The 24749-nt window shown below is 43.0% G+C and overlaps 1 protein-coding gene across 1 annotated transcript in view; it reads left to right on the top strand.

Annotated features, from left to right (window-relative positions):
* The first annotated feature begins 557 nt into the window (after positions 1-557).
* The window catches only part of itga3a (integrin, alpha 3a), a 50579-nt gene continuing 26387 nt past the window's right edge, over positions 558-24749 (top strand). The window contains exon 1 of the mRNA XM_036589557.1: positions 558-1430. Coding sequence (XP_036445450.1) covers positions 1246-1430 — 185 coding nt within the window. The 5' untranslated portion in view covers positions 558-1245. The remainder of the gene's footprint in view (positions 1431-24749) is intronic.

Here is a 24749-nt window from a genome sequence, read left to right as displayed (position 1 = left end):
CTGTATTATGCTGCACTGTATTGTGTTGTACTGCATTGTGTTGTGCTGTCTTGTGTTGTGCTGTATTGTGTTGTGCTGTACTGTATTATGCTGCACTGTATTGTGTTGTGCTGTATTGTGTTGTGCTGTATTGTGTTGTGCTGTACTGTATTATGCTGCACTGCATTGTGTTGTGCTGTACTGTATTATGCTGCACTGTATTGTGTTGCGCTGTATTGTGTTGTGCTGTACTGTGTTGTGCTGTACTGTGCTGTACTGTGTTGTGCTGTACTGTGCTGTACTGTGCTATACTGTGTTGTGCTGTACTGTGTTGTGCTGTACTGTGTTGTGCTGTACTATGTTGTGCTCTATTGTTACTTTGTGAAATTGTCCTTTCTTTGTCAAACCGTTGAATGTTTTCAGTTTCACTGAGCTTATTTACAGTCACACCTGCACACTCACACATCTCTCACACAGTGTGTGTTTTATGAGGACATGCGGTGGGAGGGAACACCCTGGGAGGGGTGTGTGTGTGCGTGTGTGTGTGTGTGTGTGTGTGTGTGTGCGTGTGTGTGTGTGTGTGTGCGTGTGCGTGTGGGTCTCTGTAGGAGTCGAAGGTGCCCGAATCGTCCTCTACTGCTGACCGGAGAGATTTAATTTGGTTTAATTTAGCAGCTTACCAACTAGAGAGAGAGAGAGAGAGAGAGAGAGAAGAGAACGGGAGCTGAGAGAGGTAGAGAAAGGGGGGTGGAGCAGAAAGAGAGAGTGAGCGAGAGAAAGAGGAGGAGCTGAGAGTGCGAGGAGCAGAGAGAGAGGAGTGTGTTAGTGTAGGCGGTGTAGAGTCAGAGTGCAGGCTGGGTCAGTGTTAGCGTTAGAAGGCTGCAGTCAGTTTTGGAGTGTTTGTTTCAGTGTTAGTGAGTTTGAGTGTATTTTGGTGTTAGTGTGTGTTAGTGTTGAGGTGTGTTAATGAGTGTTAGTGTGTGTTAATGAGTGTTAGTGTGTGTTAGTGTTGAGGTGTGTGAGTGAGTGTTACTGTTGGTACGGTGTTAATGACTGTACTGTGCTGTGCTGTGTTGTAGTGACTGAGTGAGTTAGTGTTGAAGTGTTAGTGCTGTCGTGTTACTGAGTGTCAGTGTTGGTGTGTTAGTCTGTTGTAGTGATAGTGTGTGTTACAGTGCTGCGGAGTGTTGCAGTGTTAGTGAGTGTTGTAGTGTCAGTGTGTTGTAGTGTCAGTGTGTTGTAGTGTCAGAGTGTTACAGTGTCGTGATGAAGCTGCTCAGACTGAGTTGTGTGGACGGTTCCGCTCTGGTTCTCTGTCTGATTGTTCCGCTGAGCTGCTGCTTTAATATGGACTCTCGATTCGCTGTGCTCAAACGCTCTGACTCTCCCGGCAGCCTGTTCGGCCTCTCGGTGGCGCTACACCAGCAGACCATCAGTCGGAACAGATACCTGTGAGTACATTCACTCATTCATCCTCTCTTTTTGCGCAGGGGTCTGTGGGGTCTGGGAGGGGGGGTCTGCGGGGTTTGGGGGTCAGTATGGTTTGAGGGGGTCTGTGGAGTGTGGGGCAGGGGTTTGTGGGGTTTGTGGGGTTTGTGGGGGTCTGTGAGAGTCTGTGGGGTGGGTGCTGCACACTGTAGAGCAGGTGCAGTGCAGAGTTAATGATTACAGAGTTATTATAGTCACTCAGGTTGTATTTAGAGACGGATGATGTGGCAGAAATATTACGATACTTCACGCTACACGACATGCAGCTCAACAGTTACTTTTTCTGAGCTTTGATGAGCTGGAACAGACAGAAAGGAACCAGCAGTGCCAGGTTTAAAAATACCATCAAACACTCTGAATACAGCGATTTTATTCAGTGTTCAGTCACTGCAGTGAATCCAGTTCAACAGGACTGATGTTGAACACTGTATAATCAAACATGCAGCAGCTTGATTGAGTTTATTTGATGATTAAATTATATGAAACACTGAAATCGCTGAAAAACACCATACAGTGCAGAGCAGGCCGACTATCTGTGAGTTCGTTTCTGAGTCTCTCGATTAAAATAATCTGTTTGATATTGTGCTGCAAGTCTGTGTAAACTTACAGTAAATGTTCTTTATGTTGTAAAGTTTGTTCCATAATAACATCGCTAAACATCCATAACTAAATTCACAACACACAGAAAGTTTCACATTAAAGTAAAATATCATTTCAGCCTCTCAGAGCGAGTTTCCGTGTCTTGTGTGTGTGTGTGTGTGTGTGTGTGTGTGTGTGTAAGGTGTGTCTGAGTGAATGATTAATGCTCTTTCATGTTCAGAGGGACTGTAAACGGTCTGCCGTAGCTGATTGTGTTCTCCTGATTGCAGTACAAACACAGATCAGCGTTCAGCTTCAGAACGTCTCCTTTAGAACCCAAACATGAGAACATTTCACAGTTAAAAAAAATAAATTAAAAATATATTTTTGGAATATATTTTTTGCAGTGTATAAAAATGGAAAAATGCATGTGTGAAATATATTTTTGAAACACATTTATCAGTATTAGTTATTATCTGTGTTCAGTTGTGTGTAATGAAGGTTCCAGATGTAGCTAAACGTACTGACTGTGATCTGCACTGTACTTTACATTAACCATGTACGTCTGCAGTCAGACTCTCACACACAATGTATTTCACATAAACAAGCTATCAGATCATAACTACATTTTCACAGAGTATCAATACCCACAACACTCGCTTCTGTCCTGTTAAAGGATCATCTGATCAGATTTAAAATGAAGATACTGGAACACAAATTCATCTCTAAAGGTATCAGACAGTGAAGAGCGTCAGACAGGATTCTGGATATTTTCATACATTTTCAAAATGATTTAATAAACACATTTACACACAGTTATTTTTTCTATGTGTAAATTTTTTTCCATACATTTTAAAATAGATGTATTTTAAAATATATTTGGTTAATATGGCGAAATGCTCTGAAATACATTTTAGTGATTGGACTGTATTTCAAATATGTGAAAATACATGTTCTTCTTTACTTTTCTTTTAGAGAAGTGAATATTTTTTGCTGTTGCTTTCGAGTGGAATACCAAAATATCCAGTAAACAACATCACTTTAAACAATAAACAGAACATAAACAGTGACTGTGAGTATAATAGAGGCGAGTGTGTGTGTGTGTGTGTGTGTGTGTGTGTAGAGTCGCTCTGTCTGTTATTGTATCTACAGAGGAAATGGTTCACCACCTTTTTTTCTTCTGATACCAATATTAAAACAATGAGTATCGTCCAATAACGATGACGATAACGATACTAATCCGCTGATTCTCCTGTAAAAACTACAAAGCTTTAAAATGGAGTTTTAATTAAAGCTCTTCAGTTCAGCTGAGATGTAAACCGTGTCTGTCTGTTCTCGCCTCCTACAGTCACATGGTTCTCTAAACGTTAGCGTGAAAGAGCTACTCTTTCCCTAGAGAGCCGTTTTTGTAAATGAGATGTGGGAGTGAAGGTTCACATAATGCACAGGTTCCTTATCAGCCAGGGTTCTCACTAGAACTTTTAAACCATTAGTGGTTGTTTAAGCATTTAAAATGAACTTAAAATCAACTTGAAGGTTCTTTCAGGGACCAAAAGTGGTTCTTCTATGGCCCTGTGTAAAGAACAGTCTTTGTTGTTGTTGAGAGTGTGCAGTGATGCTCTAGATCATCTATGTTGAAGGTGGGAGGAACTTTTGGGAACTTACAGCTGCTTCAGGGGGTTTTGTGTTCAGACTGTTTTGAAACATGTTTTTGGTTGTTGTTGTTGTGTTGTTGTTGTTGTGTTGTGGTCTAATGATGAAGGAAGGCAGAGCGCTAACGGTACTGCTAACAGAACCAGAATCAGATTTATTGGCCAAGTACATTAACACACACAAGAAATTTGGTTCCAGCTGTTGGCCTCTCTCTAGTATTGATAGTCAGACATTGTACGTAATATTTACAGACAATACACGATGTACACCTATACAGACACACAACATACTCTATACACAGTGCACAAACAATATACAAAACTACATAAGGACAACAATATACAGACAATGTATTATTTACATATAACTTACAGACAATACAGAACATACAATATACGCAACATACAGATTATACAGGGACAGGCAGAACACAAGTGTGTGTCTCAGTGTAAATGACAGTGTGTATGTGTGTGAGTCTCACTGCAGCCATATAACTGTAATAACTGTGTTCAGATCATCATTACAGTGGAGAGACTGGATCACTCAGACCACAGAAATGACCCATCAGATCAGAAGCACAACAAGCTAACGGCTAAAGTTAGCCTGGATGTCTAGACACTGTAGTGAGCCACTATAGGGTGTGGGAACTCTGACAGGCCACGCATGGTGGGTTCACCCCCTCCTACAAAGGGACTTCCTGTTGTCTAAATGTTGTTTGTGTCAGTGTAAAGATGTGTTGTGTTGGTGTTTGTGTTGCTCTGTGTGTGGATGTGGGTTGTTGGTGTGTTGTGTTGTGTTTGTGTTGCTCTGTGTGTGGATGTGGGTTGTTGGTGTGTTGTGTTGTGTTTGTGTTGCTCTGTGTGTGGATGTGGGTTGTTGGTGTGTTGTGTTGTGTTTGTGTTGCTCTGTGTGTGGATGAGGGTTGTTGGTGTGTTGTGTTGGTGTTTGTGTTGCTCTGTGTGTGGATGTGGGTTGTTAGTGAGTTGTGTGTTGGTGTTTGTTGCTCTGTGTGTGGATGTGGGTTGTCAGTGTGTTGTGTTGGTGTTTGTGTTGCTCTGTGTGTGGATGTGGGTTGTTGGTGTGTTGTGTTGGTGTTTGTGTTGCTCTGTGTGTGGATGTGGGTTGTTAGTGAGTTGTGTGTTGGTGTTTGTGTTGCTCTGTGTGTGGATGTGGGTTGTCAGTGTGTTGTGTTGGTGTTTGTGTTGCTCTGTGTGTGGATGTGGGTTGTTAGTGAGTTGTGTGTTGGTGTTTGTGTTGCTCTGTGTGTGGATGTGGGTTGTCAGTGTGTTGTGTGTTAGTGTTTGTTGCTCTGTGTGTGGATGTGGGTTGTTAGTGTGTTGTGTTGGTGTTTGTGTTGCTCTGTGTGTGGATGTGGGTTGTTAGTGTGTTGTGTGTTGGTGTTTGTGTTGCTCTGTGTGTGGAAGTGGATTGTTGGTGTGTTGTGTTGGTGTTTGTGTTGCTCTGTGTGTGGATGTGGGTTGTTAGTGTGTTGTGTTGGTGTTTGTGTTGCTCTGTGTGTGGATGTGGGTTGTCAGTGTGTTGTGTTGTGTTTGTGTTGCTCTGTGTGTGGATGTGGGTTGTTGGTGTGTTGTGTTGGTGTTTGTGTTGCTCTGTGTGTGGATGTGGGTTGTTAGTGTGTTGTGTTGGTGTTTGTGTTGCTCTGTGTGTGGATGTGGGTTGTTAGTGTGTTGTGTTGTGTTGGTGTTTGTGTTGCTCTGTGTGTGGATGTGGGTTGTTGGTGTGTTGTGTTGTGTTTGTGTTGCTCTGTGTGTGGATGTGGGTTGTTAGTGTGTTGTGTTGGTGTTTGTGTTGCTCTGTGTGTGGATGTGGGTTGTTAGTGTGTTGTGTTGGTGTTTGTGTTGCTCTGTGTGTGGATGTGGATTGTTGGTGTGTTGTGTTGGTGTTTGTGTTGCTCTGTGTGTGGATGTGGGTTGTTAGTGTGTTGTGTTGGTGTTTGTGTTGCTCTGTGTGTGGATGTGGGTTGTCAGTGTGTTGTGTTGTGTTTGTGTTGCTCTGTGTGTGGATGTGGGTTGTTGGTGTGTTGTGTTGGTGTTTGTGTTGCTCTGTGTGTGGATGTGGGTTGTTAGTGTGTTGTGTTGGTGTTTGTGTTGCTCTGTGTGTGGATGTGGGTTGTTGGTGTGTTGTGTTGGTGTTTGTGTTGCTCTGTGTGTGGATGTGGGTTGTTGGTGTGTTGTGTTTGTGTTGCTCTGTGTGTGGATGTGGGTTGTTAGTGTGTTGTGTTGGTGTTTGTGTTGCTCTGTGTGTGGATGTGGGTTGTTAGTGTGTTGTGTTGGTGTTTGTGTTGCTCTGTGTGTGGATGTGGGTTGTTAGTGTGTTGTGTTGGTGTTTGTGTTGCTCTGTGTGTGGATGTGGGTTGTTAGTGTGTTGTGTGTTGGTGTTTGTGTTGCTCTGTGTGTGGATGTGGGTTGTTAGTGTGTTGTGTGTTGGTGTTTGTGTTGCTCTGTGTGTGGATGTGGGTTGTCAGTGTGTTGTGTTGTGTTTGTGTTGCTCTGTGTGTGGATGTGGGTTGTCAGTGTGTTGTGTTGTGTTTGTGTTGCTCTGTGTGTGGATGTGGGTTGTTAGTGTGTTGTGTTGTGTTGGTGTTTGTGTTGCTCTGTGTGTGGATGTGGGTTGTTGGTGTGTTGTGTTGGTGTTTGTGTTGCTCTGTGTGTGGATGTGGGTTGTTGGTGTGTTGTGTTGTGTTTGTGTTGCTCTGTGTGTGGATGTGGGTTGTTGGTGTGTGTGTGTTGTGTTTGTGTTGCTCTGTGTGTGGATGAGGGTTGTTGGTGTGTTGTGTTGTGTTTGTGTTGCTCTGTGTGTGGATGAGGGTTGTTGGTGTGTTGTGTTGTGTTTGTGTTGCTCTGTGTGTGGATGTGGGTTGTTGGTGTGTTGTGTTGTGTTTGTGTTGCTCTGTGTGTGGATGTGGGTAGTCAGTGAGTTGTGTGTTGGTGTTTGGTCTCTGTGAGGGTGAGGTCTGTGGTTGGTGGGCTGGTTCTCTCTGTGTTTTCTGCTGGTGTGTAATGCGGATCTCTCCTCAGTTCTCCTCTCTTCTCCCTCAGTTCGGCTCCTTTTCTCCGACTGAAATGATAAAAACTCGTCTCTGCTGCTCATTTAGTGCTGAATAAAGACAGAATCGCTGCTTTACTTATGATTTTGTTTGAAGAGGTCAGAGTTGCACCAGTGCTAGCTTTGTTGTATTTATTAGCCTGTAGCTCGTGGCTAGGCTAACACTCAGGATTGACACTGCAGGAATTCCCAATGGCTGTATTTAAGCAATGCATGCTGGGTAGTGTAGTAATGAATGATGAACAGGAGCAAATCTCACTCAATCGTTTCAGATTATTCAGAATGAGCATCGCTAATAAAGCACAGACTCAAACAACAGAAACCAAATCAAGACCAGATAAACACAAAACACAAACAGCAGCTTCACAGACTGAGAATGAACACAGTGGTATTTGTGCTGGTGCTCATCTTCCCTCCTGCTGGAGATCCGCTTTCCTGCAGAGTTTAGTAACAGCGTTGGTGACCACTGATTTACAGGTTCTTTACGGGTTCTAATCAGATGGCCGGGCGTGTCCACTTGCAACGTCACCTCACCACATCCTGTTCATTTCAGTAAAGAGCTCCGCCTCATCGTGATGGTTAGTGGTGCAGCGAAATCTGCTTCACCACGTGGAGATAAATTTCTGCAAATTGCAAATGAATGCGGCTGCCACACTACATTTAGCCAATCAGGCAGCAGCAGACTGGCCTTCATCACAAACAGCAGAGATAACTTTCCCTGAGAGCAGAGAAACAGCGGCGCTCGGCCTCTTCACTCGATCCATGACAGGTTACATAAGAATGAGAACATCGGCTTCGTTCAGAGCTGCAGACGGTGAGGATTCGGAGGGAAGACGTTTGATTGGATGAAGTTTATACGGTTCGAGCTGGAAGATGATGTTTATACCAAATGGAGCTCATAGGCTACGTGCTAAGGTAGTTAGCATGCTAGTGAGGCTGAGCGAGCTAACGTTCTAGCCTGGGTTGATGACTGCTGCGTTCTGAAAATCATAAAAGCACACGTCAGTATTTTAGGCTCATTGTCAGCTTCTGTACAGCACACTTGGTGGTTCTTCAAGGGTTCTTTAGTAAAGAAGATGGTTCTACATAGAACTATTTTGAAAAAAGTTCTAAATAGCAACAAAACGGATTATTATATTGTTACAAGCTTGAAATCATAACAATAGAGGAACTCTTTTTGGTGCTGTATGGAACCATTTTCAAAAAGGTTCTGTACAGAACTATTTACAGCACAATCTGAAGAACTCTTTCATCATGCAAAGTGTTCTTTCAGTTTTTATGGTTCTGCAGATAGATAGAACCATCTACAGAACATTCTCCATCAATCTGAAGAACAATTTCACCAAGCAGAGAAACATTTGATCATGCAAAAAGGTTCTTTGAGTTGTTCACAATTCTATACAGAACCATTTTCTTCACTAAAAAACCCTTAAAGAACCATTTTTTTTAAGAATGTACAAGCAGCATATTGTTCACTGGCCCAAATATGTTCCGTACGGTTCCTTCATTTCTATAATGAAACACCCATCAGCAGAGAGATGCAGTGTGGTGCGGAACGTGGCAAGAAAAAGTACAAGTGGACGCGAAACCACACCTCTGACTGAGACTGATTAATGATGAGTGGGCGGAGCCAGGGCGGAGTTCAGAGAGCTAATACCAGATCAGATCAGTGACGCCAATCAGAGTCGGATTAACGACGTAAACAGAATCAGCCTTTAATCTCTCACAAACATCCCGACTTCACAGCTCATAGAGACGTTCCTACGGCTAACGTTACCTACGGGTTCTAATGATGTTCAAAGAAACGCTTTAGATCTAACATTCAAAGAACATTCAGATAATGTTCCTATAAGGTTAAACATAAACTAAGACAAAACATTTTAGCTGCAGAGTAGAGTTGCGAGGCTGTTGTGAGGCTGTTGCGAGGATGTTGCGAGGATGTGAGGTGGTCAGCACTGCAGATTGTTACATGATGTTTTTAGAAGAACATTCTGAGAACAAAACAACACTAATAGAACTTGTACATAATATTCTCAGAACCCCTTTAGAACAAAAAAAATCCATGTAGGTTTATAACTGTGTAAAATCACAAATAATCAGAAATAAAAGCTGGAATTCTGAACTTTTTTATTTTTATGAGTTTTGTTTGTAAATAAGCAAACAATCATCTGAACAGCTGAACAAGTGATTCAGTTTGATTCTGAGTCTTCATGGAAATGATTCAGTGCTTCTGATTTTCAAACCTCTGATCAGATCTGTATTGATTTTGTAATGTTTTAATTGATGGTAATGATGAATAGACGCTGATTAATGTGGAGTTTTTATCTGTTTGTGTGGTTTTATGTGTTTTTGGCAGCTGTAGAGAGCCAAAAACTATTTTCTTGTTTTTTGTCCCCTGAGGCAAGACTGAACATGTTCCAACAGAGAGAGAGATACAGAGAAAGAGAGGGAGAGAAACAGAGAGAGAGAGAGAGAGAGAGAGAAGAGAGAGACAGAGAGAGACAGAGAGAGAGAGAGAGACAGAGAGAGAGAGACAGAGAGAGAGAGAGAGACACAGAGAGACAGAGAGAGAAAGAGTTGAGCTTTAATAAAGTGAAAATATGCAGGATTTCATAACAGAAATATGAGGCTGAGTGTTTTTAATATCAGTGCAGGATGAAACTCATAAACACTGATGTAACAGTGAGTTACAGAGAATCCAGCTGTGATTGAAAACATCAGGACAGTTTTATACTGTATTATATTATATGAAGTGTCCACTTCAGTAAATCCACCTTCTTGTATCTACACTCACTGCCCACTCTATCATCTCCACTGACCGTATAGTTTCACTCTGCAGTTCTACAGTTACAGACTGTAGTCCATCTGTTTCTCTGCATACTTTGTTAGCCCCCTTTTACCCTGTTCTTCAGTGGTCAGGACCCCCATGGACCCTCACAGAGGGGGTGGATCATTCTCAGCACTGCAGTGACACTGAGGTGGTGGTGGTGTGTTAGTGTGTTAGGGCATTTAGCAGATGCTCTTATTCAGAGTGACTTAAAAAGTGCTGTATTGTTAGAGTCCAAACTGCCTTCAGCTGAAACACTGCCAGAAAACAAAAGCCAGAGCTGAGAGCTTGAAAGATACAAGGTTAAACAGTGTCAGAGCAACACAGTACATTTCAAGAATTTCTTTTATTAGTGTTCACTCTGCACAAGAGACTCTGCTGTTCAGACAGCCAATTGGAGTTTGTTCCACCACCTGGGCTCCAGAACAGAGAAAAGTCCTGATTCTCGTATTCACTTGTCTTGAAGGATGGCGGGTCGAGCCGAGTTGTACTTGTTGAACAGTTCGAGTTTTGACCATTGCCATCAGAGAGGGAACCTTTGGCTTTGTAGGCATCAGGGTTTTAGATTTGATGCGTGCAGCAACAGGAAGGCAGTGAAGGGAGCGCAGCAGTGGGGTGACGCGAGTAAAGATTGAAGACAAGCCGTGCTGCATTCTGGATCTGAAGGTGTGGATGTCCTGCATAGGAAGACCAGCCAGGACCAGACTGCAGTAGTCAAGCCTTGAGATGACCAAAGACTGAACTAGCAGCTCGAGGCCTCCTGAGTAATAAAGGGTCGAATCCTCTGGATGCTGTACAGGAGAAACCTTCATGACCGAGTCAGGTTCACAATACACAAAACTTCAGGTGCTGAGCTGCCGTCCATGAAGAGACGTCAGTCAGACATGCTGAGATGCGACTGGAAACCTGGATGTCAGAAGATGAGAAAGAAAGCATTAGTTGAGTGTCATCAGCATAGCAGTGATAAGAGAAGCCATGAGAGGAAGTTACATCACTAAATGTAGAGAGAAAAGAGAAGAGGACCCAGCACTGAGCCTTGTGGGACACCTGTGGAGAGCCTGCATGGAGAGGATGTGGACGCTCTCCCTGTTACCTGATAAGAGTGACCCTCCAGATAGGACCCAAACCGCTTCCGCGCAGAGCCAGTGATTCCACGGGTGGTGAGGACAGACAGGAGGATGGTGTGGTTGACCGTGTCAATGACAAGGAGCGGATTATGATGAAAGTGATGAAGGGCAGCAGGTCCTGGAGACTGGCCAGAGCAGTGTGGATGGGATGGGAAACCAGAGGGCAGGTGGTTGGATTACACACAAAGTAATGTGTGTTGCACTGGTGTGAGCGGATCAGACACAGCAGTAACGCTGATTTACAAATTAAAACAGTTTTTGTTTCTCAATAAAAACATAAACACTCTAAATCTAATATTATAATAATGTAAATATGATGATAATGTACAGTAATACTGAGGGCTGTTTCTTCTCCACACAGAGCCGGCAGAGTGATGCTTCTGCACAATAAAGCGCTCAGAAAGTGTGTTTATGATAAACAGGTGTTTATAAAATTTCCCACATCACAGCTGTGGTCAGTGTGGTCAGTGAGTGCTGTGCTGTTTGCAGCTGTAAATTGCTGAAATGCTGCATTTTTTTAACGTTAGATTAGTGCTGCACTTTAACTAGTTAAAGGAAAGCTATTTGTTTCTCCTCATGTCTGAGTTGTGTTTCTGCTCTGGTGTTTCTGCTCTGGTGTTTCTGGTTCTTGGGCTGATCTGAGCTGCTGTTGGTGAATAATTTGTTCTGTCTGCTGGTTTCCTGCTGGCCGGAGATTGAGGCCGTTATAGAGAGAAGGCTGAACTGCAGTGAGTTCCCGAGGGAAAGACGGTCATCTCCTCTATCTGCTTCTCTATCAGCTCCTCTGCTCTTCCATCTGCCCCTCTGTTCTTCTATCTGCTCCTCTGTTCTTCTATCTGCCCCTCTGCTCTTCTATCTGCTCCTCTGCTCTTCTATCTGCTCCTCTTTTCTTCTATCTGCTCCTCTTTTCTTCTATCTGCTCCTCTGTTCTTCTATCTGCTCCTCTGCTCTTCTATCTGCTCCTCTGTTCTTCTGTCTGCTCCTCTGTTCTTCTATCTGCTCCTCTGTTCTTCTATCTGCTCCTCTTTTCTTCTATCTGCTCCTCTTTCTCCTATCTGCTCCTCTGTTCTTCTATCTGCTCCCCTGCTCTTCTATCTGCTCCTCTTTTCTTCTATCTGCTCCTCTTTTCTTCTATCTGCTCCTCTTTCTCCTATCTGCTCCTCTGTTCTTCTATCTGCTCCTCTGCTCTTCTATCTGCTCCTCTTTTCTCCTATCTGCTCCTATGTTCTTCTGTCTGCTCCTCTTTTCTTCTGTCTGCTCCTCTTTTCTTCTGTCTGCTCCTCTCTTCTGTCTGCTCCTCTGTTCTTCTATCTGCTCCTCTGTTCTTCTATCTGCTCCTCTTTTCTTCTGTCTGCTCCTCTGTTCTTCTATCTACTTCCTCTGAGCGCTCTGAAGCTGCAGTTCAGTGACAGGCGAGAAAGCTGAGCTCATTCCTGAGAACGTGCTGTAGTCGTCTCTCACCTCTGACCGAGGCGGCTGAGAAACAGACAGATGAGGTTTGGTGATTATTAAAGTGTGAAATGTTTCCTCGTCTGCAGCGAAAAAGGGACGTGAGCAGCTTTGAGAGTCTCAGCTGAACATCAACAAACACAGTCCCTCAGTGTTCTGTCCAAAGCCCCTCCCCCAAACAGCGCCCCTCCCTTCAGTGTTCCTGTGCTAGCTATGTTAGCTGTGTGGGCTCTCTTAGCTGTTTTAGCTTTGCTAGCTGAGTTAGCTGTGTTAGCTCTCTTAGCTGTGTTAGCTTTGCTAGCTGTGTTAGCTGTGTTAGCTCTCTTAGCTGAGTTAGCTGTGTTAGCTGTGTTAGCTCTCTTAGCTGTGTTAGCTGTGTTTGCTCTCTTAGCTGTGTTAGCTGTGTTTTCTCTCTTAGCTATGTTGGCTCTCTTAGCTGTGTTAGCTCTCTTAGCCGAGTTAGCTCTCATAGCTGAGTCAGCTCTCTTAGCTGAGTTAGCTGTGTTTGCTCTCTTAGCTGAGTTAGCTGTGTTTGCTCTCTTAGCTGAGTTAGCTCTCTTAGCTGAGTTAGCTGTGTTTGCTCTCTTAGCTGTGTTAGTTGTGTTAGTTCTCTTAGCTGAGTTAGCTGTGTTAGCTCTCTTGGCTGAGTTAGCTGTGTTAGCTCTCTTGGCTGAGTTAGCTGTGTTAGCTCTCTTAGCTGTGTTAGCTGTGTTAGCTCTCTTAGCTGAGTTAGCTGTGTTAGCTGCGTTAGCTCTCTTAGCTGAGTTAGCTGTGTTAGCTTTGCTAGCTGTGTTAGCTCTCTTGGCTGAGTTAGCTGTGTTAGCTCTCTTAGCTGTGTTAGCTGTGTTAGCTCTCTTAGCTGAGTTAGCTGTGTTAGCTTTGCTAGCTGTGTTAGCTCTCTTAGCTGAGTTAGCTGTGTTAGCTCTCTTAGCTGTGCCTTTACCAGCATAGCAGAAGCACTTCTTTAATCATAAAAGAGGAACAACAGATAATAAAAGTATCTGAAACCAGATTTGGCTCCAAGTTCCAGTTTTGTGAAAAGAAAATCTTTCAGTTCAGTTTTCGGACAGGCAGCGTTAATATCAGCTAAAACTGACACATTCAGTTTTTTATTTGCAGGATACAAATAATTACCATTGGAACAAAAACTCAGACGTCCAGAAGAGGAACTTTACATTGTCAGCTGGTAAATTAGTAAAATTAAGTTTTATTAAAGTCATTTTTTATTTTTTCTGTCTGTCTTAATGAAACATTCACGCACTGTAAGGAGCAGATGGTGTTAAAAATGAGGTAAAAAACATCTTAAAAAGTTTTAATCAAACAGTGAAATTAAATCACCGGAGTCACCGTAAGAGAAACGAGCGTAGGAGAAACGAGCGTAGGAGAAAGGAGTGTAGGAGAAATGTGGGTTTTAGATATTAAACAAGACTGAGTTGGTCCACCTTCAGGCAGGTGAGGTGTTCAGGTGAGGGTGTTTGGTCACTGGCCGTGTGTGTGTGTGTGTGTGTGTGTGTGTGTGTGTGTCAGACAGGAAGTGACTCACATAGCTGCGCCTACATCACTTTAACATTAACCAGGGTTTCATTACAGTGAGTTGCTGCATTAGTACGAAAATGCAGTGATTCAGCTGACACAGAGCGCAGTTATTAGATCCAGTGTGCAGTTATTCAGCTTATGCTGTGCACTTACTCTACTACAATCTCAGAAAAAAGGGACTAAACTCTCAGTGAGGTGGAACCCTCCACACATCCCGTCTCGTCTCCAGGCTTTTATTTTATGGTTCTGTTTTAAACATTCGGTTATGAAAAGGTACAAATACGAATCTTTCCTTTGGTTAAAACTCACAGCTGGAGCTTAAAGCCACTGCTGTACCTTTGAGGGTTTGTTATTTGACTAATGCAGTGTGCAGTTACTTGGCTAATGCACTGAGCAGTTGTTTAGCTAATGCAGTGAGCAGTTATTTGGCTACTGCACTGAGCAGTTGTTTAGCTAATGCACTGAGCAGTTGTTTAGTTAATGCAGTGAGCTGTTGTTCAACCAATGCAGTGAGCAGTTATTTGACTAATGCAGTGTGCAGTTTTTTGACTAATGCAGCGTGCAATTACTTGGCTAATGCAGTGTGCAGTCATTTGGCTAATGCACTGAACAGTTGTTTAGCTAATGCAGTGAGCAATTATTTGGCTAATGCACTGAGCAGTTGTTTAGCTAATGCAGTGAGCAGTTATTTAGCTAATGCACTGAGCAGTTGTTTAGCTAATGCACTGAGCAGTTGTTTAGCTAATGCTTTAACTAACACAGTGAGCAGTTATTTGACTAATGCAGTGTGCCGTTATTTGACTAGTGCAGTGTGCGGTTACTTGACTAATGCAGTGTGCAGTCATTTGGCTAATGCAGTGAGCAGGTACTTGGCTAATGCAGTGTGCAGTTACTTGGCTAATGCGCTGAGCAGTCATTTGGCTAATGCAGTGAGCAGTCATTTGGCTAATGCAGTGAACAGTTGTTTAACTAATGCAGTGTGCAGTTACTTGGCTAATGCAGTGTGCAGGTACTTGGCTAATGCAGTGTGCAGTTACTTGGCTAATGCACTGAGCAGTTGTTTAGCTAATGCAGTGAGCAGTTGTTTAACTAATGCAGTGAGCAGTTACTCAGCAGTTTTAAGGCCTTTGGAGGGAGTCCTGGGTGTGTCTGTGCGTGTCTCAGCACTGCGGAACGCTGTTCCTGAGGGCAGTAGGTTCTCCAGGTGAGAGTGCAGTGAGGGTTTGCGGAATGTTTGCCGGTGGATTACAGTGCGGCCTTTAGTGGAAATGTCTGTGCTGTTCTGGGAGGGACTGTAATCTGAGGGTTTCGGGAATTGTGTACCTGCCCAAGCACGACCGGCTCCCCACTGCCAGATCTGAGCCGCCGCTCCCTTCAGCGCTCGGCTTTGACCTGCAGCTTGACTGAAACTCAGACCTGCAGCTCTGTTTCCTGAAAGGGCAGGAACCCAGTGTTGGTTGTGTGTTGTGATCTAATATCACACTGTTCTAACTGTAAAACACACAACTCACTAGTGTAACTGTAAAACACTGTATGAAATGCTTTGCTGAACACTGTCAGTCTCTGAGAGCTATAAGCGTTTACTCTTTTATTAAAGGCAGTTTATTATAACACTGGATCTGAGATGAAGAGCTGTAAATCAGACGTCCTTCAGTATCAGGAACAGATTCTGACCAGCAGAGATGAAAATGTCCATAAACAAAAGATCTTCTAATAAATAAACAAACACAAAACTCAGATACAGTTTATTGTTTTTTATTTGTAGCAGATCGTTCACACTCAGAACAGAAGGTTCCTTTCAGGATGAGCACAGACACTGAGGTGGAACCATCAGAGATGCTGTGTTCAGAAGCTCTGAGACTGTTTAAGTGGTGTTGACTCTGTGCTCTTTGTTCTCACTCCAGGCTTATTATTATATTTTTCTATTTTAAAAGTTTCGAGAGGGTACAGAGACGCCCCCTCCCTCCTGGGACAGTGCATTGTGACTTTACATCCACCTCTTTTTCTGAATTTTATTAATGTCGTGGTGCTTCATCTGATGATAACAAACACAGCGACAGATGAAAATCATCGGCTGCGTCTCAAACTGCACATCATATCAGCTCAACACTAGCACTGTTTAATACAGTAGTGTGAACTGAGACACAGCCGTCAGCACTGTTTACAGAGATACAGTAGAGTTTACAGGGTGCAGAGGAGTTTTGCAGGAGTTTGGAGGGGTCTGCAGGGGTTTGGAGGGGTCTGCAGGAGTTTGGAGGGGTCTACAGGGGTTTGGAGGGGTCTACAGGGGTTTGGAGGGGTCTGCAGGGGTTTGGAGGGGTCTGCAGGAGTTTATTGGAGTCTACAGGGGTTTGGAGGGGTCTGCAGGAGTTTGGAGGGGTCTGCAGGAGTTTATAGGAGTCTACAGGGGTTTGGAGGGGTCTGCAGGGCTTTGGGGGGTTTGAAGGGGTTTGGTGGGTTTGTTGGGGTTTTATATGGTTTGCAGGAGTAGGGGGGCTTTGGAGGTTTTTAAGGGGCTTTGGAGGGGTCTGCGGAGGGTTTGTGAGGGTTTATTACATTTTGAGGGGGGGGGCGTGTTCACAGGGGTTCAGTTGAGTTCAGTGAGTTTGCAGGAGTTTGGTGGGTTTTGGTGAAGTGGGACAGAGACATAAGTCCTCATTAAATGGGCCGGTGCTCTGCTCCGCTAAGCACTTCTGAACTGTCAAAGCTACAGCAATGAACACTCTCAGAAAAAAGGGCCTCACTCTCACTGTGACGGAACCCGCAGGCGTCCGTCGTCAGTCTCTTTAGTTAGGAAACACAACTCTAACACGGTCCATAAGGATTAGATTGTTAATCACAGTGACGCTGTACATTCTGTCTTCACTCCAGGCTTTTCTATTTAACAGTTCTTTTTTAAAACATAATGTTATAATATTATAAAAGTGAAAATATTTATGTCTCCACTGGGACAAACATATTTAAAGTACACAGTTGGACCTCAGCTCTACTGCTGTACACTTCCATGGTTTCTACTCTGATGGGTGAAACATGTTCCTGCACTGTAGCTTGTCTCACAGTGAGGAGCTGACAGACTGTGGAAATGCTCTACTGAGAGATTAGAATCTCTCACGCTTGGCGAGAAAGAGTCTTATCTTAGTGCTCTACACAAGAGTGTGTCATCATCCTGAGGAATTTGCACTAAACAAGGGACAGAACAGAAAGACTCAATATTTTATTCACAGTTTTCGTTTGCTGACTTTTTGGGAATTCGCCCACAAATTTGCAAAACGTTTGAGTGGAATTCTAAACCTGTACAACTCCACACAGAGTCAAAAAGAAATTCCACACTGAGCGGTTCAGAGCGGTTCAGAGTGGTTTGGTCTGAAACGCTCCGTTCTAGATAAACTTGAGTCAGAACTGTTCACAGTGGTGGTGATAGGAACCAGACATCCACCTCTAAAAGCTCCCTCACAGAAAGTTCCTACATGAAATGGTTCTGAATTCACTGCCTGATGACTGAGACACTGTTTTATGATAGTTTAGAGAACTTAAACTCCATTCATGGTGGAGGGATACATGCAGGGCGCTGTGAGGCAAAATAGTCCCCAAAGAAAACTTACTATTTCAGATTTTCCACTATTTTCCATCATCAACATTCCATATAAACTCAGAAGACTCGTGTAGGTTCACTGGTGGTTCTGGATAGTAAATAAAATGTCTATATTTGTGTTGTAGTCGTGGCGACCCCTGGTTCCTATCACCACCACTGTAAAGAGATCTGAGTCTTTTACATTGTGTCCTCCTCCTGTGCGGTTTCTCTGTGTTCTGAGGGGCTAAAGTCGTTGCTGTTTGGTGGAGGTGAAGCTGACAGACTGAATTAACGCTGAACTCTGAAGATCTTTCCCTCGTGATGAATCTGAACAGCGGCTGAACGCGAGGAATGCTGAGTGAGGTGTGGCGAGTTAAACGCTGCAAGTTTAAACAGCATCACAAGAGTCAACTGCGTTCAGGCTTGTGCTGATTATTCACTTGAAAGTGAGTCAATTCACTTTCAGTTCAGCTCAACCTTTAATCAGACTCACCCTCGTTAACAGTGTAGCTGAGCATCGCTACCACAACAAAGAGTAACGATGCTGTTGATGTAGATTTGTGTTTAGAACATTTTACAACAGCAAATAAAGCTATGAAATCAAAATGACCTATTAAAATAAAATAATAAAACAATTAGTAAAGATAGTAATAATTCTCAAAATCTAATCAGTTCAGATTAGCAGAAAACCTTTTTTCCAGGAACAGAGAAGTGCCTGAAGTTTACATCTCAGGTTTAGCACTGGAGCTACGAGGTTAATGTAGCCAGTAAAGGAAGCTAACACCCCACCAATTAGCATGGTGCTAACTGCATGCCTTGCCTCAAACTCTCTAGTGAAGTCGGCTTCTTGTTCATCAGCCTCTCTTTTCTGTTCCACCTTAAACGGTGCAGCAGGTGCATTCAGATGACTGAGGCCACCTTTAATCTGCTGCACCGTTTAAGGTGGAACGGAAAATTCAAATAAAAGGCTGACAAACAGGAAGCCAACTTCAGCTTCATGACTCAATCTGAGTCGAGCCTTTGTTCTGTCTGCCCTGCCCCCCCTGTCTCTCTGTCTCTCTCCCTCTCTCTGTCTCTCTCTCTCTCTCTCTCTCTCTCTGTCTGTCTTTCTTTCTCTCGCTCTCTCTCTCTCTCTCTCCGTCTGTCTCTCTCCCTCTCTCTCTCTGTCTCTGTCTGCTGTCTGTCTCTCTCTCTCTCTCTCCCTCTCTCTCTCCGTCTGTCTCTCTCCCTCTCTCTCTCTCTCTCTCTCTCTCTCTCTCTCTCTGACTTTGACCTCCATCTGCGTCCTTATCAGCTTTACCTCATCACTGTATGCGCTGCGTATCAACCAGAACGGAGCCTGAAAAACAAATCAGTGTGAAGGAGAAGCTCAGAGCGTCGGCTGAAGGACGAGAGAGAGACAATGTTACCTGCTCAGAGAAACTGAACACCTGACCTACCTGCAGGACATTCGGGCTGATTCTGAGGACAGTTCACCCTCAGACCATCATACGAGTGTAATCGATTACCTTATCAGGTATTCTGTAGTGTGGGGGTCTGTAATTCAGGCTAAACCCCCCAAAATACACACAGTCTGGTCATGGTGGTTTATTTGGATATAAAAACATTAATTCAAACTTTTATAACTGAAAATATTTTTCACAAGCAAAGACTGATTGTGTAGCCCTTGTTAGACATAATAATAATAATGATAATTAGACAATAATAATTATATTACTATTATTATTATTATTATTTTATAAATACTGTTCAGTAACAGTAACAGTGAGAAGGTTGAGCATTAAAGCAAATCAGATGAAGAAATAATGGATTGACTGCATTTAAAAAAGCTAATTAAAAACTTTTTTAATGGCTCATAACTTAGAAATCTACATCACCTAGTTTTATTAGGAGTACAGTTATCTGATAATTAAATATCAAACTTCATAATATCTCATATATTTTAGTGTGAATGGTCAGTGTTCATCTCAGTATCTGCTATTTTAGTAGTTAAACAATAACTCACTAAAGAATAATCCCCCAAAATGTCATACGTCTGTCTTGAATAATTCAAAAGTTATGACTTATTAAAATTAGCCACACCCACTTCTAGAATCCTCTGTATCTCAGAAACTAATGAAGGTACAAGGTTTAAATTTTGCGCACCGTCTTTTGGCTACAGTGACATTATTTTCTGAATATATTAATCAAATCTGAGACAGTCAGTCAGGATTTTTTATATTAGTCTGATTTTAATTTCGGACAGAAATGTTGAGTTATAGTGCAGATTTACTAAAACAGGCACTAATTACCAACAGTTTAACAGCACTTTGGCTAATTTAGTGGTTTATTGACTAAGAACGTCCATAAAAAAATGAACACAGGTGGAGTCCTGTTTCCACCAGGCTGCGTCCCAAACTACAGCACTTAATAGGGTGTAAAAATAGTGTACCACCATCAGAAGTGCATTCGTGTGAAGTATAGAAGGTCACAGTTTGGGACACAGCCATAATGTTTATCCTCTGATTCTGGTTCAAACTGTGACTCATTATGTTGAAATAATTATTTTGATTTAGTAGCTAAAATTATGACTGATAACTAATAAACAAGGTGCTCTTTGAAAAGGTCTGATTATTCAACACAATAAATGAGTCAGTGATGATCAGGCTGTCTGTTTGGAAACCTGCTGTTTGCTGTTGAGCTGAACTTCAGTGTAATTGTGTAGAATCTCTGTTTAGTGTGAGCTCTTCTGAGCTTTTCCTGCTCGATTGAGAAGTGAGTGAACTGACCTTGTGGTGAGTGTAAACTTTCAGCTCTGAGCATCAAAAACCATCACTGCGACATTTCCTCAAACTGAAAACGTGGATGAGTTGCATCTGTCTTTAGTAATAAAGTGACTGCAGAGATCAAAGAGTTTCACTATCAGACGAGATCTGCTCTGAGATGCTGATGAGTGAAAAATAAACCACACTTTCTGCAAACGCCAGTTTAAAACACTGCTTTACTACAAACAATTGGTCTGATTTTTCAAATTCAGATTAACGCTCTGAGCTCTGAGGTCATTCTCTCTCTAATTTGTCCATCTCTTCTTAAACTCTCCTTTAAAGGCTCTTCATATATCATGATCCTCATATGTTTCATATCTAAATGCTCCGTTATCTTCATCACTACTTTCCAAAACCGCTGCAGCAGCTTCAGCAGCTGTAAACTCTCTGAGCGCCGTTTCACACGAGTCTCCGATGTGGACTGAATGAAGAATGAAGGGTTTCCGGCGTGATGGTCAGTCCTTAGTGATTTCCTGAGTGCCCATTTGTCAGTTTCACACAGAATGTAGACGAACACACGAATCCACCAGTTCCACACGGTGAGAGGCAGATGACGTGTGTCTCAGCCCCTCTTCATAGGCTCATAACTCCGGATGTGAATCTCGTATGATCTTGAGATAAGATGGAATGGAAAGGGCATGGATTGTATTCACTATCAGCCCAATCAGAATGAGTCTTTATACCACTGCGCTGATCTATCGCAACAGTCTCTGCTGCATGACTCAGGAGATCAGACGGTCAGATTGGTCAGAACAGGACTCGACACGACTGAGCAGAAACTGTACCACTCGTCCGCCTCAGCGACTCTCTCTGGCTGAACAGGCCGCAGGAGACCAGCAGCTACGCTTACACACTTACACACTCCTCTGACTCTCCACAGGACATGGACTTATTTGGAGGTTGTTAGATGGAGCTCTGGGGTGGGGGGGCTAGTGGGGGGGCTGTTAAGACTGTACAGGTCTCTTCATGTCCGAGATTAGATTTGAACTCATTCTGCTCTGCTGGTTATGTTTGAGAGAAAAGATCATGTTTTGAGTTCAGAATCGTTCCAGCATGGTCTTCTCAGCCACAGACCACCATAAACCTCAATGTGGTTTAGATGAATATTCACGTTCTCATCAGGAAGTAAATGTGCTGCCTCGCTGCTCAACTGTGCCTCAACAACATAAATACGAGCTTGTAGTTCCAAAGTCGGGGGTTCAGCGTTTTATTGGTCTGATTTACAGTCATAAATCAGTCACTTCAGATATGAAACCTCAGACTCTTTAATTCTGCTCTGCAGTTTAAGGACAGAAATGCTGAGTTTTAAGGACAGATTTACTAAAAGAGGCGCTGATTACTGACAGTTTCACAGCACTTCTCGCTGGTGGGCGTGGCCAATGTAGCAGCTTATTGACTAAGAGCTTCCACACAAATGAACACTAGTGCAACTTCTGAATTAAAACACTGGAAACTGCTCTTTTGATTCACAAGCTTTCAGTGGGAGCCCATTTCCACCAGGCTGTGTCCCAAACTGTGTACTACAGCACTGAATAGGGTGCAAAAAACAGTGCACCACCTTGAGAAGTGCGTTTATGTAACATACAGAAGTTCACAGTCTGATTCTGGTTTATGTTGCAATAATGACTTATTTTGATTCAGCAGCTAAAACGAATGACTAATAACTAAATAACACATCACTCCTTGAGGAAGTGTGATACTTTCAACATATGTCAATATTTTGATGAAATAAGAAATTATTTCAGCGTAATAAATAATAAATTGAGACAGTGATTATTTTGAGCTGATTCTGTTGGTTTGCGGAATTTGAGTTCAGTGTGTCTAGAACTGGAGTGATTTTGTAAAATCTAATTTTGCTGATCATTTCCTGCTCGATTGGGAACTGAATGATTTGGACTTGTAAGTGTAAATCACGGCTGTAAATCAGTCATTTTAGATATTAAACCTGGAGGCTCTGAGTTTTAGGGCAGATTTACTAAAAGAGGTGCTAATTACACAAACAGTGTTTTGTGATTTTGTGATGGTGGGTGTGGTTCAGTTTGGGGGTCCATGGTTTTATTATTATTGTACGTATGTTGAAGTGAATGCACATCCAGAACATCCAGAGCATCTAGAACATCTAGAACACAGCAGCCTTTCACCAACGCTGGAGCTTTAATGACAGTCAGACGGTCACACCTGTGGAAAAAGCTCTTAATAACGGTGAATACATGACAATAAATCTGAATTAAGGCGAGTCTGACCCGCGGCAGTCATTTTGTGTCATGACTAACACAGATGGAAACCAGCTATACAGGACTGCGGGTGGGAGCGGGACACAGCGGTGCAGGTTTTCGCGATGATATCTTGAGGGAACATGATAAAAGCCTGGTCATTTGCAGAGCTCTGATAGACAGCAGCCTCAGACACACATGACTAAAACAGCTGAGCGTTCAAACCACCTCACTGTGAGCAGATCAGCTGCTTCTGAAACTGTGACGAGGGTGTGAGTTTCACTGAGAGCAGGATGTTCAGCCTGAGGGGGTTAATTTCCTCACTGTGTCTGAACTCGTTCTCCCTCAGTGACTCCGACAGAGTTACGTCACTTTGCCTCACCTCACTCACTCTCCCAGATCAGATACACCGCTGTAGCTAATGAGCCGAACCAGGTGAGTGTGAGCAGGTTAAACTCTGAGGGTCTCAGTTCAGATGCAGTGCTTCGTATTTTCACTGCACAGTGTAGCAGAAACAGAGCAGAACTCTTCATTCTGCTCTCTGTTCAAATAAACTTCATGCAACAAAACTTTCATCTAGTGAATTTCAGGGTTAGTGATTCTTCATGAACTCAGTTACCAGCTGGAGGGTTTGAGGAGAAAGACTGAGGCAGTTGCGTTAAACTGAGGCAGATCATTAGTGTTTGGCTGTTCATCTGAAAGACTTTAGACTGACCACCTTTCTCGGTTTAAGTTTCAGTCTACGTGTGATCCACTGTGGCCTCCAGTGGTTTGGGCTTTAATTTAACACAGTAATGGTACATTGTCAGAAAAGGTTCTGTCATCGAGGTACTAACAATGTAGATGTTCCCTCAAGGTTAAACTGTGAACCTTAAATGAGTTTCTCCAGGTGAAAAGTTCGTATTTGTACCTTTTCATAACCGAATGTTTTAAACAGAACAGTAAAATAAAAGCCTGGAGGCGAGACGGGGTGTGTGGAGTCAGTACAGCTTAGAACATATCATTTCAGTGGATTATGGTTCAGTTATGTTCCCTGACTAAAGGCACTGAGATGGAGCCTTGAGGGTCCCACCCCAGTGACAGTTTAGTGCCCTTTACCCTATCTATAGGGTAAAATGCAGAGAGGTAAGAGAAACTGATCAGCGCTAATAATTACATAGCGCTGCACTAATGTGTGCGTCTTAGTGATTTCAGTTTTGGACGCTGTGTGATGCGACTGACGTAGAAGAGCAGGGTAACCCGAAGAGTACTGAAGTCAGAATAATCATGTTTTTATATAAGTGACATAAACATCTCTGCTACAAACCAACACTTGAACTTTGTTTGTAGTTCCTACCGTTCAGTACAACTCCACCCAAAATGAGGGAAGTGCAGTGTCACAGACAGATCAACTGATCTCTGAACACACACATCAGATTATATATGAACACTGACTGAGTCTGTGTGTCAAACAGTCACATTTATTTTAGTAAAGTAAATAAAAACATCAGTAAAATATGAACATTGTTTCTGAATAACTACAGCTTTACCAGCTGATAATGTCAATTTCATTAATAAACGTATTTAAAACCAAAATACTGACATCTGAAAGATCCTAATAACGCAGTAAACCTCAGTTTTCAGATGTTTCTCTGTTTCAGTTTAAAATCTGTAAACTGGAAATAAAAGACTGAATGTGCTTTATCAGTCTTTGTGTGCTGAAGGAGTCTGAGCTGTAACACTGTGTATGAACTGACCCCGCAGTGTGGAGGCTGGACTGAAGCCCAGCTGCACTGGCTGTGAGCTGGTCAGCTGCTTCATTACGGTGCTGCACTGTAGAAACAAGATGGAGATTAAAGTGATTGAAGGTTGGATTCTGTGATTCACACAAACGACCGAAAAAATGACCTACATGTCCTGAAAACACTCTTTGGCTCAGATCTCTTTAACACGCTGACCAGTCGCTCTGAATTTTGGTGGGAGACCGCGGCTGGGAAATGTGGTGATGTGGTCAGAAGCTCACACTGATTGACCTTCTATAACAATGGAACACGTCTGTGTTAAATTACCCTGTTGTTCCCTGCGCTCCTCTGTTTTTACACTGTATTTCTCTCTAAACTCTCTACAGTAGAATCCTCTAAAATATGGGGTGCTGCAGCCCCCTAACCAACCTCCCACATCACTGTGTTGCACTAAATGAAATTGACTTTTCTGAGCACTTCCTGTTATTGAATCATACTTTGGTTAGCAGTTAGCATATGCTACCAAGCTAAAGTTAGCTATAGCATAACATGCCCTGTTACATATATGACACTTTAAAATCCTCAGCAGAAAAAGCAGCTACTGAAACACAAACACATCAAACTCACACCTGAAATTTAATCTGCAGCATAAATCTGCAGCGCCCCCTGCTGGCTGCTCCCCTTCTGCTACATACGGAGTCCAAACAGTGAACATTGTTTCACACTTCATTCCATT

This window comes from Colossoma macropomum, unplaced genomic scaffold (genome assembly GCF_904425465.1).
Source record: "Colossoma macropomum unplaced genomic scaffold, Colossoma_macropomum, whole genome shotgun sequence".
In the NCBI taxonomy this organism is placed as follows: Eukaryota; Metazoa; Chordata; class Actinopteri; order Characiformes; family Serrasalmidae; genus Colossoma; species Colossoma macropomum.
The sequence above is the reverse complement of the archived record's forward strand: the minus strand, read 5'-3'. Positions and strand labels throughout refer to the sequence as shown.